Source organism: Acartia tonsa, chromosome 2 (genome assembly GCF_053477335.1).
Source record: "Acartia tonsa isolate MP-2025a chromosome 2, ASM5347733v1, whole genome shotgun sequence".
Classification (NCBI taxonomy): Eukaryota; Metazoa; Arthropoda; class Copepoda; order Calanoida; family Acartiidae; genus Acartia; species Acartia tonsa.
Genome location: NC_137261.1, coordinates 28,626,550 through 28,643,223, shown reverse-complemented (window position 1 = coordinate 28,643,223; position 16,674 = coordinate 28,626,550). Strand labels below are relative to the sequence as shown.

The window sequence follows — 16,674 nt, the reverse complement described above, 5'->3', positions numbered from 1 at the left end:
TTGGGAGGAGGGTGATGAAGACACCCTCCCCAAAAATAGTTTAAAACCTTCCCAGGACCCATAAGAAGCTTCACTGTAAAGGAGAACAATATCGGTTCAGCGGTTAGCGAGATCCTTCGGGACAGACAAAAAAACGCTTACTACTTTATATATTAGGATTATACAAATGGCTAAAATAGTGATTTTAAAATTTTGAATTCTTATGTTGTATACTCTGTGTTGAAATCACATCGTCTTCGTTCAATCAATCAATGTCGAAAAAACGCGGCATTTATTAAAAACCCATCTCAGGGAAAGGGGAATTTGTTTTGTTTTTTTGGAAGGGGGGATGAGGTTGGTATTTTGATTATTTTTACAGATTTTCAAAGAAAGGGGTTTACCAACCTCTCTCTATGACAAGATCCATAGAAGCGAAGCTTTGAAACGGTTGAACAAACATTAACAATTATAGAGTGTCACAAGCAGAATGTATGTATTAGTCTAAACAAAACTTTAAGTAAATTTATGACAAAACTGCTTAATACAGGGTACTGTTAAAAGACATATTTACAATTTAAGGACTTGATTATAGATATGCTTCGCTTAAAACATTATGCCTTGTTATAAAAGGAATCATTATCACAAAATTCAGATGAAGGGATGCTTCGTTAAAAATGGTATAGCTAGAAATACTTATTCCAGAAATCATAATTCAAAATATTGTTGTCGAATTTAAAAATCATGATGTTTAAATTTACGTATGGACTATAAGCTAATGATTATAGAGTTGTTACACTTTCTAAATCATCATGCAAAGGTTGTAATCGATAGGACAGCTCTAAAATAACGATAAGAGCTGCCATTACTCACAGAAAGACGAACCAAACCTTATTATAGAATTGCTTAGCTTTTAAAAATATAAAAAGACATGGACATATGAATCACATTATTCTCCTACAGACAATCTAATAATAAAATCATGCAAAGAATATTATAATCGTCAGAGTTAAGGGAATATAAATTGGTGTTAAATTTTTCTAAACCTCACACCCAATTATAAATCTGCTTTTGTGAGTACTAGAAATATAATTGAAAAATGACAGTAGAAACATTTAATCGCCATTGACCTCTCCCTCCTTGATTATTATGGTCCTCACAATGGATATATTATTACTTGGATAGTACACCAGATTTTCATGGTCTCTATAAAGGGAAACTTGCAGCGGGCCAAAATAATGATTCATCCCCTCCCCTCCTACTTGATGAACGAACTGATCAATAAGTGAGTTGCATGTTAGCAAGCTAAATTGACGACAATTTTCCCCCTTTCGTAATATCCATACATATTGTATATCCATTGTCATCACAAGCTAGGAATATGTCTCTCTACCTGAACCAATAAAAAAGGGAAAGCAACACGAAATTCATAGAGTAAAAATAAACATATATAGTTATAGTTTTTTAATGTTCATTTGTAAGGGTATTTGTAATCTAACAATTATTTTTTAAAACACCTAATTATATTTTTTAAAATGCTTATTTGTTTTTGATTAAGTAATCTTCAGTGCGTAAATGTTATATGATTTTTATAAAGTGGCATGAAGATCTATAATCTATCTAATCTATGAATGTCTCCCTTTGAAGAAAAAGTTTTTAATGATATTTTTTCCTTCAGTAACAGTTTTGTATTTAATTGTAAAAGTCTGGCTTGTTGTGCATTTTTAATAAAGTTTCTTTTAATTGGGACAGTTATGTAGTCTTTTTTGTCAGTATGGTATATTAAAAAATCATGTATAGCATCGTATTACAGACAATTTTCCACGAATATTGAAATAAAAACCATAAAATTTATGCGAGTGTTGTTATCCCGGGCCTTCGTCACCTCGGATCTAACAAAACTGGTTTTAATCTTTTTATTTTCAATGTAATATCCGTGGGAAGATGTCTATAATACGATGCAGTAAATAACTATATTATTGTTTCAGTTTTTTTAACTTGATATAAAAATGGGATTAACAAATGAAATAATTCCTCATTATTATCCTGATATTCTAAAAGCCTATACAAAGGTAAGAATAGATATACACTACAGTGTGTTTTTTTATGAGAACTTTTTTGAAAGCAATTTTACCCCACTTATAGTTATCAGAATTTAATGATTGATGGCTTATTTTCTTCGTTTTTTAATGCAATTAATAGAAAAACAAAAAAAATTTCAGTTTTTATTTAAAAAGTACAGTAAAATCTAAAATTCAAAACTTAGGTGTCAACATCTAAAAATGGTTTTAGCGCATTTTTCTTATGCATAAATCTTCTACCCTTTGCAAGAAAAAAATTGGATTTTCTGTAGTCGACTTTGGGGGGCCAGTACTCCCTCCCTGGTTGAGATATGACCTTCAAACTTTGATATGTTCTAGTACATGTCCCTAATAGTATCTGTATTTTAGCTCTAGATCTCAACTTTGAAGTGTTTAGCAGCCATTCTTGCAAAAGGTTGAATATTTTAGCATAAGAAAAATGCGCTAAAACAATTTTTAAACGACTTTATTGTACTTTTTAAATAAAAACTGAAATTTTTTTTGGTGTTCTATTAATTGCATTAAAAAACGAAGAAAATAAGCCATTAATCATTAAATTCTGATAACTATAAGTGGGGTAAAATTGCTTTCAAAAAAGTTCTCATAAAAAAAACACACTGTATTATTACTTGGATGCTGCACCAGATTTTTATATACTCTAAAAAGTGATACTCGCATTTGGCTAAAATAACGACACCCCCAATCCACCCTTTTACTCTATCCCCTCCCCTCCTACTATATGAACGAAACAACTAGTGAATAATAAACTTTAAAAAAATATCTTTAGCAGTTAAAACTAAACAAATTGATACTCGAACTTAAAAATACTTCCTATTATAACAATTAGATATTTCTTGTCTGGAGCCTAAAATTTCAACAACCACTGAACTCATTGAGTTCTCCTATTTAGGTTAGTTTCGCATAGGTCCGTGGATGGTTTTAGGCTATATTTTTTTGATTTAGGTATTGGGATGCTTTTGGTATTTGTATTCCCTTCTTCTTACTTCTTTAAATAAAGAGCCTGATGCTAGGGGCGCAGTCGCTAGTAGTAAAAATGGATTTTACTTTTCAAAAGTTAAGATTAATTTTGTCTAATTGCATGAAAGTGCAAATTGATAGACTATGATTTTAAGCCCTCAATTTTCTGCTCAGTTAAAACTTGACACAAACAAAGGTCTAACTCTAAAACAAGCGGATGCGTCTCTCGCAACTGGGGGCTCTGTACTTGAAGGGTGAGAAATGGGCAGAAAAATACATAAAAACCATCCTATAACTTAAACTTAAAAATAAAATATTCTGGAACATATGTGAAGCTTTTTTTATCAGTTTTCTGATTAGTAAGAACTTATCAGACAAACAACAAACCTTATTACTTAGAATAGGGTAGGACTATGTATTTTGTTGGTAATTATTCACCTGAAAAAAGTAATAAATGCTGTATAATATTTAGGCGGCAATCAAGACACACCCTAAGGATATTCTAGTTTGGTCTGCTCTCTATTTCAGGTAGAAACTGAATAATATACCAAACCCAATTACCTATTAATTACCTCTTACGGGCTGAGCGATGCTGCTGCCCAGTGTCCATAACACTCTAACGTCAAGTCCAAGAACTAGGGATTACTAAGTGGAGAAAAATCTCTACTTTTCTGCCCAAACATCCTGGGTATTAGGTTTAGCAACTCTCTGATTGCACGACCTTTGTCTGGATGTCCTCACTGTGAATGGAAATTAGTAACGCCGGTTTTAGGCCAAGGCTTTCCAACGACTCCGCGTCTATCAATGTTGTACATCTGACATTTTAGCAGTAGTAAACAGTTTTAACGTCTTTAGTTATAACGCAGTTTTGAGCAAAGATTCGATCACATCACCTCCACGACGATGAGCGGATGCGCTACGTGTTAAGCCAAATTATTTTTATTTTCAATTTTATAAAATCGCACTTTAGATATAATTTGCATTTATTTTTGTGTGAAAGGACATACCTAGTGGTGTATTATTTTCTGAAGCTTTGTTGAATATTTGATATAAAGACATTAAATTTGTCAAATCTGCAACTATGTTACAAACAATTTAAATAATCTTACAATATGTAACAAACAGTAAATACATATGTACATTCAGAATGAGGGAAGCGAAGTGATAAAAAATATAAATATAAATTTGTTGTTAATTAGATGTCTTGCAAATGGATCGTATCCGCCTGTTAAGCATAGAATTGAATTCCAATACAATAACAAGAACAGCCTATTTTCAGGTATATATTATATATCATAATAAACAAGGATGATTACGTCAAATAGTAGCGATGTTGTTTAAATAACATAGGAATCAATAGAGACAATGATGATAACATCCAGAAAAGTGAAGCTCTGAAACAGAAGGACAAATGAACATAAACAATTGTAGAGTGTCAGAACTGAATAAGCAGAGTATTAATGTATAAGACTAAACAAAAATGTATAAAATGACATTCTTACATATTTATTACTTGATTATAGAGATGCTTAGCTTATAACATTCTACCATGTTGTACTAGAAATCAGTATTCCAACAAGGATGACAATATCCATAAGTAGCGAAGCTCAAAAATTATGGATGGATATCCGGAAAAAAATTAACTTTATTGAAGTTTCATAAAAAAACACTAAACTAAAAAATCACGAAACCTTGTACGATTTATAACGTGAAAATCTAGGAATCGATCTAGCACCTCAGAAAATTAGCAAATCTTAATGAAACTTTGTGGTGATAAGTAAATTGTGAACTTATTTAACCCTTAAAATATCAGCCGTCTATCTCAGATAGGAGTAAAGAACATCATGAAAACCTAAAATTCTAGGAAACGAACTAGCACCCCAACCAATAAGCAAATCTTGATAAAACTTAATAAAAGTATGCAGAATATGAAAGTATTCAATCCCTGAAAGTATTCAATCAATTTCAGCCGTCTATGTAGAATAGGAGTTGAGATAATCATGAAAACTTAAAAATGTAGGAATCGATCTAGCACCCCAACTTATTGATGAGCCGAGAAAATCACGTTTCCCCCTTTCTGTCTCAGACGGACAGACATTTCGAATTATAGAGTAGCTTCGCTACTAAAAATCAGATGAATAGGATAATCATAACATAAATAAATTTGTTATTAAAAAAAGTAAAAAATCTGTAAAATAGATACGCGATATATTTTTTTAATAAGCCAACTGTCTTAGTGCATTACGTACATAAGGACGGAAGAAAGACAGACACAAATACTTTTGTAGAGTAGCTTTAAAAAATGCAAAGCAAATGCAATAAAGAGTATATTTAATTCTTTATAACCAAAGTTTTTTATTAGGATTGTAATCAAGGACTAATAATTGATTACGCCTTATTTTCTAGCATCGCAAACTATAAGCATTTTTAAGAATTTTTTTAAAGCGATACTTTCTATTATAAGGGTTGGACTGTTCGTTAGTCCGTCCGTAACGGTTGGCTCTTATCATTAACTTAAGCATGTTAGCATTGTGCTATCGATTTCAAACTTAGCTTGATGATTCCCATAACAATTAGGAATATTGGTAGGAAGTGTAGCAAGTGTATAATGGTTACCATAAAGTCCAATTAAAACATGCAGGATTTAACTTTTTCACAGTATTCTTTTTGATATAGTTATCCTATTCATCTAAATCTTAAAAATAAAAGTATTAACATATAGGTACAGTATCATGTATTTTCGCAATCTTGCAACAAATTTTGTACAATTTTTTCTAGACTACAAAAATAATGTTCTGATTATAAAGTTCTGACACTCTTTAAAGTTATTGTTCGTATTTTTCCTTCTGATTGTAAAGCTTTGCTTTTATCATATGGATGTTATCATCCTTGATTTCTTAGCATAAGATTAAAGACAAACCGACGGACCAAAATGCTTATTGGTCAGCAGAATCTTCGCACCAAAAAATTGAATTAGCAGCAGAGTAATACGGATAGATGGACAAAGTGAATTATAAAGTATCTTTACAACCAAAACGTTAAATTTTTCACAACTGTTTGATGGTTTGACTCATCAAACTAATTAATTTAAACTTTGTTGGTTCTGATTAATTATCATTACTTTGTCAGTTAAGATGTATTTCAGTCAAAAATCTGATCGTATTTGTTCTAAAGAAGCGAAGCTACGCTACAAGATCATATTCGTCGGTCAGGTTGTTCAATGCATAGTATTTTAAAAACCCTTACATGCAGCATAGGGTAAGAAAAAAGGGTGCTTTTTACATTAAATACATGTTAACCCCCCCCCCCTCGCCGTATTGATAAAATTAATTTAAAACAAAGGGAGGGGTTAATTTTTCCACTGTCTAACTCCTGTGGGGCCAACTATGCATGTAGTGATCTAATAATGTTAACATGTAGTGACCTAACTCTAGTACCTAATATGACCTAGCCTAACCTGACCAAAAGTTAATATACAAGCAAATAAAAAACTATTCCCACCCCTATTTTCATTCTATTTAAGAATAAAGGTGTTGTGTGGTTTCAGTGTTCAAGGATGACAACATCCATAAAAGCGAAGCTCTGAAACGTTATGACAGACGAACATTGTGTCAGAACTGAATATACAAAATATGAATATATAAGTTTTGACAAAATTATATCCTAAATTTGTTACAAAACTTCTTAAATACAGGATTCTATTTAAGGACATAATGACATTTTTAAGACTTAATTATAGAGATGCTTTGCTCAAAATATTGTACCTTATTGTAATAGGAATAGGAATCAATAATCCAAAAATCAGATCAATTGGATGATTTTATCACATAAAAAATTGTTGTTAAAAAGCTAAAAAATCAACATGTTTAAAATGGACGTACAGACATTCTGGTAACGATTATAGAGTTACTACAGGAATCACCATGCAAAGTTTGAAATCGATTCTAACATGCCTAAATTAACGAGAAAAAAACTATCCGTTACGGACGGACTGACGGAAGGACTGACGGACTGACCGACCCTAATTATAGAAAAGCTTCGTTTTCAAAAAGAAGAAACAAAAGATTTAGATTAAAAATAAATATGGGGTAAATACGAGGTAATTCTGACTTCGCTACTCTTGTATCTAAACTTTCTTGTTTGGTACAATTGATAGAGAATATACGTAGATATTTTGTCAGTGGAAAAATTATCGTCAATATTGCTTGCTAATATGAACCTCATTTATTGGTCAGTTCTTTCAACCAGCATGAGGAGAGATGACGGGGTAAAGGTGGTAGAGTGGGGGAAGGATCGTTGTTTTAGCCAGCTACAAGGTTCAATTTATTAAAGTACATTATAATCTGGTGTAAGATCCAAGTTATAATAAATCCATTGTTTGTTGCAGAGATTACTCCTAGTATGTTGAGAATCCTGCACCGTCACATGGGAACAAACTATTACTTCACTACTTTTGTATCTAATCTTTCGGGTATAGTCTTTTCCACGACATCCCTCCATAAGGAGCGATTCTTCGTATTTTTAAAATGGCTTTTTATAGGTTATTTTAGGTTAGGTTAGGTTATATTGTGTTAGGTGATTGCCCCACAGGGTTAGGTAATTGGCCCCGCAGGGTTAGCCCCCCGCAGGGTCTAGAAATAGGAGAAAAGCTACTGTGAAAAATACGAAGAATCGCTCCTTATGGAGGGATGTCGTGGAAAGAACTATACCCAATCTTTCTTGTTTTGTGCAGAGATAACTCCTGGTATGTTGAGAATCCTGCACCGTCACATGGGAACAAACTGTAAGATACAGACACAAGCACTCACGGAAAAATGGAAGGAAGTCGGATTTCCAAAGGTAAATAATGAGCGCAATTTCTTTCGTGTTATTCCGTAAAGTTGTGTGCAAGCTTACAGTCAAATGCGCTTATTAGGTCAAACTGTTCTTGATTATGGGTTTAATTATGCTTTGCGTTTAGTCAAAATTTTACTGAATACTGCGAAAAAAATTACGCTCTTTATTAAAGGAGAAGCTTTTCTACATTTTGGGTCAAGCCTTTTGTATGTCTAGGGACGTAAACATTTTTTTTCTTTTGAGGGGGGTACAATAAGGGGTTTCAAAGGTTTGAAAAGGGGGTGGAATTAATGTATTTTTTTTATTTTGAGGGGTTCAAACGTTTGAGGGTAGGTAATAACCCCTTTACCCCTTCCCTTAGACGTCTATGCGAACGTCTGGAACAAATTAATTTTGTCGTTAATTTAGACATGTTAGAATTGTCCTATCTATTTCAAACTTGACATTTATGGTCGTTCATTTAGAGAGAATGTTTAGGGCATTTGATTTAATTATTTTAATTTAAGGAGTTTTTAGAGGAAGTATTACAGACAGGTGGATGGAGAAAGGGAGATGTTGATTGGCTAAGGTTAATTTTATCATATCCTTATAATAAAGTAACAGGATGTTTGTGTGTTTGTCTGTACCGAAGGATCTCGCTAACCGCTGAACCGATCGGGTTCTCCTTAACAGGGTAGCTTCTCATAAGTCCCGGGAAGGTTTATAACTATTTTCTTGGGGGGTGGGACACCCCCAACCCCCCCAAAAAATGAACCCCCCCCCCCCAATTTTTTTTTTTTTTTTATTTTTTTAACTAATATTAAAAATGAGGGGGAGGCAACCCCCCCCAAAATTTTACTTTTTTCTTTTAAAATCTAAAATAAGAAATTTAATTATTAAATTCGACTCTCTCCTCAAGTGCCCCTAGAGGCCTCTAGGGGCGTAGCCGCTAGTTTTCAATTTAATGTTACAAGCATTAAAACAAGGATGACAACATTCATAAAAGCAAAGCTTTTAAACGGTAGGACAAACTAACATTAACACTTGCTGAATGTCAGAACTGGGTGCTTTACAAAGTGCCCTAAAATATGTGCCGTGTGACGTCATAAAAATGACCCTTAAAAAGCGATGAATCAATTGACGTCACATGGCTTATTTTTAGGACACTTTGTAGAGCTTCTCAGAACTCTTGTAGAGCTTGTTGCGAAACTGCAAAAGTATAGGATACTGTTAATGGACATTCTTAGGACTTGGTTATCGATATGCTTTGCTTTTAACATTGTACTTTGTTGTCCTAGGAATCAGTATTCCAAAAATAAGTTGAATAGGATAATCATATTACATGAAAGAATTTTGTTAAAAAAGTTAAAAATTAACATCTTTAAAATGAATGTACAAATATTTTAAGTTGATAATCTTTAGAATCCTATTTCACATGGTAGAAGAATGAACGATTTCACAGAAAATGAACATAAAAAGTTTGTACAAAGTAGAACTTATTGGTTGGAAGAATCTTAACAATACATTTCAGAAGTTTATCTCAAATTGCATCCAAGTAAATCTAATTTCTGCCATGGCTGTACAGATAGACAGAAGGATAAAGTGATAAAGAATAAACTTTCTGCTTTGCTTTTACTTTTATATAAGAAGGCAGACAGACAGACACCCCGTTACTTTACATAAATACCAAATAAAAACATTCCTTTTAGGTTCATTGGATCTGTGTGTTACAAGATAACAGAGAACCTGGATGAATCCTTAATAGCTGCGTGCTATGTGCTCTCTGAAAATACTCTTCCTTGTTGCTTTACATTTGGACAATACAGATATATTGCCCTCCATATTCTAGATAGGTTAGTAACTGTTTTTTTAGCAGGGCTTGGCAGCTGAGCGTCATTCGCTCATGATGCATTTGATTTTTTTTCAAAAGAGAGATTGCATAATTGTGTCAGGTTTCAAATTCCAGCAAATTTTCAAAATTAAGTAATTAAGCTTACATGCGTTTGATGCACTGTTGCCGAGCCCTAGTTTTAAGTAGCAGCGAAGCTACTCTGCAAGTGTGTTCCATTATGGTGTACCTGTCAAAACTGTCGTAATTATGCTGAAATTTAATTTCAATGAGTTGTGTCGACTATAATTGTATTAAATAAAAGTAGCCAAGGCTGTCATAATGTTGACATATCGTTTCTTTAAATAGAGTGTTTGAGCACAAAAAACGAAAAAAAAATTGGTAAAACGCCTGATAAAAACATAATTTAATTTGTGTCTGTCAATAATTTGTCATTAGGGGAAAAAATTGTTATTATGATAGTATTATCAAATATTTTATAGGTCAAAGTATTTTCAAGGTTGAGACACTTTTTGTAAAGGCTGGTTATTTCCAGATTAATGTTATCATTAAGTGCGATGCTTTTCTACATTTCAATATGGCCGTGCGTGCGGATGGCTTTGATCTCAAATTTTGATATTCCATAATAGTTAGAATAGTTTCAATGGTTTAAAATTTTCAATGAAGATATTTTTATCGAGCGGCTCTATAACTCAGATAATAAGATTAATGTCGATTAATGTTTAACTTTGACTTTAAAAATGTAATTATTTTTTCATATTTTTCAGCAATTAATACTGGCGATTATAGAACTGACTTGTTTTGTTTATATTTTGGTTTTAAATTAGGTTACTATGTCGTTTTGTTATTGCCAATTTTATTCCAATACTTCAAATTTATATCTTTTTGTTTATATAATTAGCAGCATCCTAAAGGCCTATAGAGGCATTTGAGGAAAATGGGAGGGGAAGCGAAGTCGACCCTCCATTTTCAACTAAGATTTACAATAAAAAGTAAAACAATAGTAGGAATGTAATTTTTTCTAAGGAAGGTTTCTTTTGGGATAGTTATAACCCTTAAATGACCCTTATCCGTTTAGCGGTTAATGAGATCCATCTTTACAGACAGACATTATGTTACTACTATTTTTATTATTTTTCAGACATTCTGAGTTAAGTACAGAAGCGTATCTTGAGAAAGTGAACAAAATCGAGAAGATATCCAGCCACCAAGGAGGAATGGTTTATATGGAAAATATCAAGATGATCATTTAATTTTCAGTATGGCTTCGAATCCGATTAATATCCGCTGTGATGAGAACCGGTTGTCAGCTATAATGAAAAATCATATATAGTATCTTATTAAAGACAATTTTATATGAATATTAAAATAAAAAACATAAAATCAATACCAGTTCTTAGACCGGGACTTCGGCCCCTCAAAGCTAACAAAACTAGCTTTTATATTCATATATCAATATCCACCGATAGCTGTCTATAATACGATGCGATAAATAACTTGTATCTAACCCCTGTAAAACTATTTTTTCATCCTGGCTCCGAATCTTTTTTATTTAGTTGCATGAAGATAAAAACCGAATATAACTTTTTTTTCTCCACTTTTGATTATTTTGCTTTCGTGAAATTAAAAAAAATAATAAAAATAACTTTGATTTTTATCCAATTCAAAAACAAGATTTAAAACTATTTTTTAATACATACAGAAAGAAGTTATAAGTTATTATTCTAACAGGGCTCGGCAGCCGCGACTAAGCCTCAAATTTAATACCCGTTTGGATCATTTGAGAAAAAATTGAAAAGATGGATTGTCAAATTTAGGCTTCCACCTGATTATAAATTGTAAAAGGTTGATTTCCCTCGATCCCTGGAATGTAATGTATGATCAAATACCTTTGTAGCAAAAGGTTAAAATAATTTGATCTCCAAAATTCTATTTATAATTGTTTATTATAGCTTTGTACAATAAAATTTGCATTATGTACTAATATATAGCTTTATATAAAGTAGAATAGAAAATAAATAAAAACAACAACCAATGCTAATTAATATATCTGTACCATATCAAATCTATTCTGAAATATATATGTATTTTATAACAAAAATGTTTATTATGTCACATCTTTTGTAAATGAGTAGCTACTGTATAATTTGCTGTTTTTGTTATTAGACCAATTTTGTGTTTGTATACAACATTACAGGAAGGAAGGAGACATTGGGCTGTGTATTACACTAGTCCCCAAAGATGTTGAGTGTCCAAATGTTTCAACCACTAATTGTACTCTACAGAAGGGGTAATTTTGTTAATCATCATTGGGGATGTACATCAACTTTATCGGTTATTGTCTTATCCCTTTAGATCCCTGATATATACATAAGTCAGCTTTATATTCATTACTGTAAAAAAAGACAATGAATAATTTGAACACTTGACTTGTCATTGACAGCTTTGAATATAATCATTCTTGATTGGAAAAACTTTTTTTATTTTGGACAAAATTGTTCTAGTTGAATTTTAAAAAGTACATAGAATATTCGTGGATATTAAGACGGGGAAAATTTGTCGTCAATTAGGTCTGTTATTTCATCCAGTAGAAGGGAGGGGGTAAAAATTATGGTTTTAGGGTATCGTTATTTTAGCCAGCCATGAAAATCTGATGTATCATCCAAGTAATAATATATCCATTGTTTTAACATTTGCTAAATTCCAGTGTTGTAAAATACATCAACAAAATATTAAATTATTTATTACTCTGAGTGATAAGAAATTTTTCATCTACTGATAATAACATTACTAATAAGGATTCCAATTTTTAACGACAGTTTCGTGTACATTAATTAAGTGATAATAAAAGTCTAATTAGTGATTTGATACACAAATTTGCATGGCGAAAAGTGTAAAATAAATCATCAAAAATGGTGTTTGGAAGGAAAAGGGTAAGTTTTGTCAACTTAAATGGACAACATAGATTTAGAAATTTTTACACTGTGCAATAGAAAGATTTGCCTAACATTATTGGATATTTTTTTAAGATTGAAAAAACTATCAAAAAAAAAAAAAAAATAACCTATTCTTCATGGGAATCGCTAAAACTTTCTGGTTCTTAAAAGTCCGATTTCTAGACGTTTAGAATATTCAATGAATTTATGTGCACGCCACGCCACTTATGCCAAATTTGGTAAAACCCGCAGAGCCTATTTCCTAACTATGTGGGGCAATCATTAATATTTACCAAACCTAAAATTACCTATCAAAAGCTACTGTGAAAATACGGCGAAACACACTACTTTGTTTTCTTTCAATGATCCTCGTTATGTAATTAATATTTATGTATTTTTAATTTAGAATAACTCCTTTGAAGACGTAACCCTTGACGATGATGATATAAATCATGATAATATTGAAGATGTACTCAAAGATGATAAATTCAGGAATATTGGCATAATTGATATAGGATATACGTGGATATATTGACATGGGGAAAGTTTATTGTCAATTTAGCTTGCTAATATGGACCACATTTATTGTTCAGTTTGTTAATTCAGTAGGAGGGGTGGGATATCGTTATTTTAGCAATCTGCGATGATCACTTTATCAGTATTTTAAAAATATGATTCAAAATCCAAGTGTTAAAATATTGATTATTGGCGTATCAAATATTCAATAGACGATATCTATTAATAGATAATATAAGAGGTTAACTCACAAACAAAATATAAATTTTACATATTTATTCAGACATTACAAATTGTTTCGTGCATGTTTGCACTCTTCAGATGTCAATGTAAATGTAGAAAATAGATAATATATGTGGGAATCAGAAATATGCAAGTATCAGTATTATTTCAAGATCTGAAATTATACAGAATTTAATAAAACAAGAAACATTGCTTCAAAAAGCCTTTTTTGTAGCAATGTGTCATTTATAAAAGAACAAGTATGAAAACACTATAAGTAGCAACACTCCTAAAAAACATGGATGAACAAACGGAAAAAGTGAGTTATATACCAGATGTTCATGATGTCATAAAAAAGAGAGAGAAAGAACCAGGGATAAGGGATGGGAAACGTAGGAAAATATTATTTCAGGCCTATTTCAAGCCTAGGCCTATTTCTAGCCTAATAAACCAGTTTTGGGATAGCGCAGTGGTTCGTATAAAATGCTAATGAAAAAGCTGTGTGTGTGTGTGTAGATAAAGTATAGAATCAAATTCAGGTAGCTAGTTTAAAGTAAAAAACATAACTTTTTATAAACCTATATATTAATGGCTTTTGTTAAAAAGAAGTTTTTTCTCTCCCAAATTTTTTTATCTTTTACTTTGGTAATTTGAACTGTCAGAAAGCTATCGTTGGGTTTCCCGCAGACAGATTTTAGTTTGTATTATTTGCATTTTTATTAATGAGTAAAAATTTTATTTGAAAATTTCATTGCTAATTAAAATTCAAAATAAATAAATAAATATGCACTTGGGTAACATTCTATCAAGTTCTTTGGATACTATACTGGATATAATGTAATGATATATCTGTACTGTGTTGTATTGTACAAAAATTAGGGTGAAGGTGTTGTATCAACTCCGTACTAAATTTTTAAAATTCAAAATACAACATCTAATTTATAAACTACCAAATGAAAATTCGTAGCTACCTTCTTTCCAAAAAAATAATCCCGTTATTTTTGTTTTTTCTATGTGGCCCTTTTTTAATGTTTAACTCTAAGCAGATTTAATAATTAAACTAATGTGATCTAACACCATTTATATTTATTTTTTCGTAGCAGACGAAATCATTATTTTTTCCAGAATTGTCTGCTTCTAAAATTTCCGCCATCTGTGATTTGGGCTTGTTTTGTATCAACCAATCACCAAAATAAGCCCAAATCACAGAACACTATTGGTTTAGAGCGGTAGCCAATATGAGCCGTCCGCCAGTAAGGTCATTAAATTAGGCAAATGGTAAAAGTTGCATGATCCCTTTCAAAACCAGGCCGAGACCTAATTTATGGCCAGGTTTCCTATCCCTTATCCCTGAGTACATGTTTTTTACAATTTGTCCGCAATATGATAAACTAATTAAGTTCTCTATTTTATGAAATCTTCACAAAGGCCCCAGGATGGTATAGTCAATGTTATCTTTGAATTAAAGATATTTGTGTTTAGGCTATTTTCCTAATCTTTCTCTCTCTTCCCCTTAAGTGCTAGGAACGCAGCCACTAGTGCTCAAAAGAAAATTATAATGTCATAGTTTTATATATTACATTTTTTATGCAAATAACAATATAGATTTGAGAAGCCGAAAAGTTGGACCTACTATGTCTTCTTTAAAAAAGAGGTAACATTTATTCAAGTATGGCGTAATTAATTAATGTCCACTGGATTAGAGCCGATTTTAGGCTAGGTATCGTATCGTATTTTAGAAAATTCTCTAATTTAAAAAAAGAATATTATATTAATCCAGTTTTTTTGTTAGCTCGGGCCTTCTTGCATTAAATATTGTTAAATTTTACGATTCGCGGAAAGCTGTCTATGATTTGAAGTAATAGGAATTACAAAATTTGAATGACAAACCAATAAAATATCAAGAAATAACTTTTTGATGCTTATGATTAAATTTACTTAATAGAAATATAAACATTTCTCAGTGAGGGAGGTGGCATTGGACTAAAACTGGTACTAAAAGACTTATAAATACTACTTATTATTTACTGGCTTAATTGCTTTGGACACTTTCATAAAATCTTGATTGATTTGTTGAAACTAGTAGTGCACAAACTTAAAAAAAAACATTCTGTTAGAAATCTTGCTCAACCCAATTCAAAAGGAAAAAGTCTACTTCATCATTCCGAAGAACATACGTTTCAAACAATAATTTAAATATCTATCATTGAGAATGTACATCAATTTATCGTCCATTGTCTTATTCCTTCAGATAGCTGAAAATATAATAATATTTAGGTGCTAGTTGGGTACTTGTTGTGTGTGATAGTTGCTGCAATGGTTATAACACCCATTACTCTACAATATTTAGGTGCTAGTTGGGTACTTGTTGTGTGTGATAGTTGTTGCAATGGTTACAACACCCATCACTCTACAATATTTAGGTGCTAGTTGGGTACTTGTTGTGAGTGATAGTTGCTGCAATGGTTATAACACCCATTACTCTACAATATTTAGGTGCTAGTTGAGTACTTGTTGTGTGTGATAGTTGCTGCAATGGTTATAACACCCATTACTCTACAATATTTAGGTGCTAGTTGGGTACTTGTTGTGTGTGATAGTTGTTGCAATGGTTACAACACCCATCACTCTACAATATTTAGGTGCTAGTTGGGTACTTGTTGTGAGTGATAGTTGCTGCAATGGTTATAACACCCATTACTCTACAATATTTAGGTGCTAGTTGGGTACTTGTTGTGTGTGATAGTTGCTGCAATGGTTATAACACCCATTACTCTACAATATTTAGGTGCTAGTTGGGTACTTGTTGTGTGTGATAGTTGCTGCAATGGTTATCACACCCATCACTCTACAAAATTCTGGATACTTTCCACAAAAGGTATTATTATTCTTATCGGTTGGTTTCCCCAAAGTGCCTAGTCAAGCAACAAATCCCCCTTCTCTATTTTGAAATTTATTGAAAATAATAGAAGGGGATGGGGATAGTTTTTGGTTTTTTTCTTCTTTTTCTATAGATCAGGTTAGGTAAGGTTTTATTGAGTTTAGGGTTAGGGCCCCCACAGGGGTTAGACGTGGGGGAGTGGTCAGTGCTCGATAGGAACTTTGAGGGAAAACACCCATTTTCGCAGGAAAGCCAATATTCATGAAAGCGAAGATCATCAACATTAATAAACAATTTCATTTTTTTTATTTTCAGTTTTTGCAGCAATATAAATTAATCGGGATATGGCGAGTAGAATAAGGTCATCCTTGTAAAGATTTAGAGCACTCTTTCTCTTTCTTTCCTTTTATTCTCTTTTTT

The 16,674-nt window shown here is 31.9% G+C and overlaps 2 protein-coding genes across 2 annotated transcripts in view; both read left to right on the top strand.

Moving 5' to 3' along the window:
- Positions 1-1,927: 1,927 nt before the first annotated feature.
- Positions 1,928-11,800, top strand: LOC145308915 (ropporin-1-like protein). The gene is made up of 7 exons (XM_080150302.1): positions 1,928-2,048; positions 3,508-3,563; positions 4,235-4,314; positions 7,768-7,874; positions 8,378-8,439; positions 9,560-9,703; positions 10,841-11,800. The coding sequence occupies exons 1-7, from the start codon at positions 1,986-1,988 to the stop codon at positions 10,950-10,952; spliced, it is 624 nt and encodes a 207-aa protein (XP_080006428.1). The 5' UTR covers positions 1,928-1,985; the 3' UTR covers positions 10,953-11,800.
- Positions 11,801-12,476: 676 nt separating this feature from the next.
- LOC145308899 (lysosomal alpha-glucosidase-like) overlaps positions 12,477-16,674 on the top strand; it is a 36,881-nt gene continuing 32,683 nt past the window's right edge. The window contains exons 1-4 of the mRNA XM_080150301.1: positions 12,477-12,632; positions 13,042-13,127; positions 14,979-15,027; positions 16,162-16,251. Of these exons, the coding sequence (XP_080006427.1) occupies positions 12,612-12,632; positions 13,042-13,127; positions 14,979-15,027; positions 16,162-16,251 (246 nt within the window). The 5' untranslated portion in view covers positions 12,477-12,611. The remainder of the gene's footprint in view (positions 12,633-13,041; positions 13,128-14,978; positions 15,028-16,161; positions 16,252-16,674) is intronic.

What these genes read in the sequence shown, in the direction of transcription:
- LOC145308915 (XM_080150302.1), top strand. Translation starts at nt 1,986, where the DNA reads ATGGGATTAACAAATGAAATAATTCCTCATTATTATCCTGATATTCTA. An exon ending in TTCTAAAAGCCTATACAAAG is followed by an intron (nt 2,049 to 3,507) that starts GTAAGAATAGAT and finishes TATAATATTTAG; the next exon opens with GCGGCAATCAAGACACACCC. An exon ending in AGGAAGTCGGATTTCCAAAG is followed by an intron (nt 7,875 to 8,377) that starts GTAAATAATGAG and finishes TTTTAATTTAAG; the next exon opens with GAGTTTTTAGAGGAAGTATT.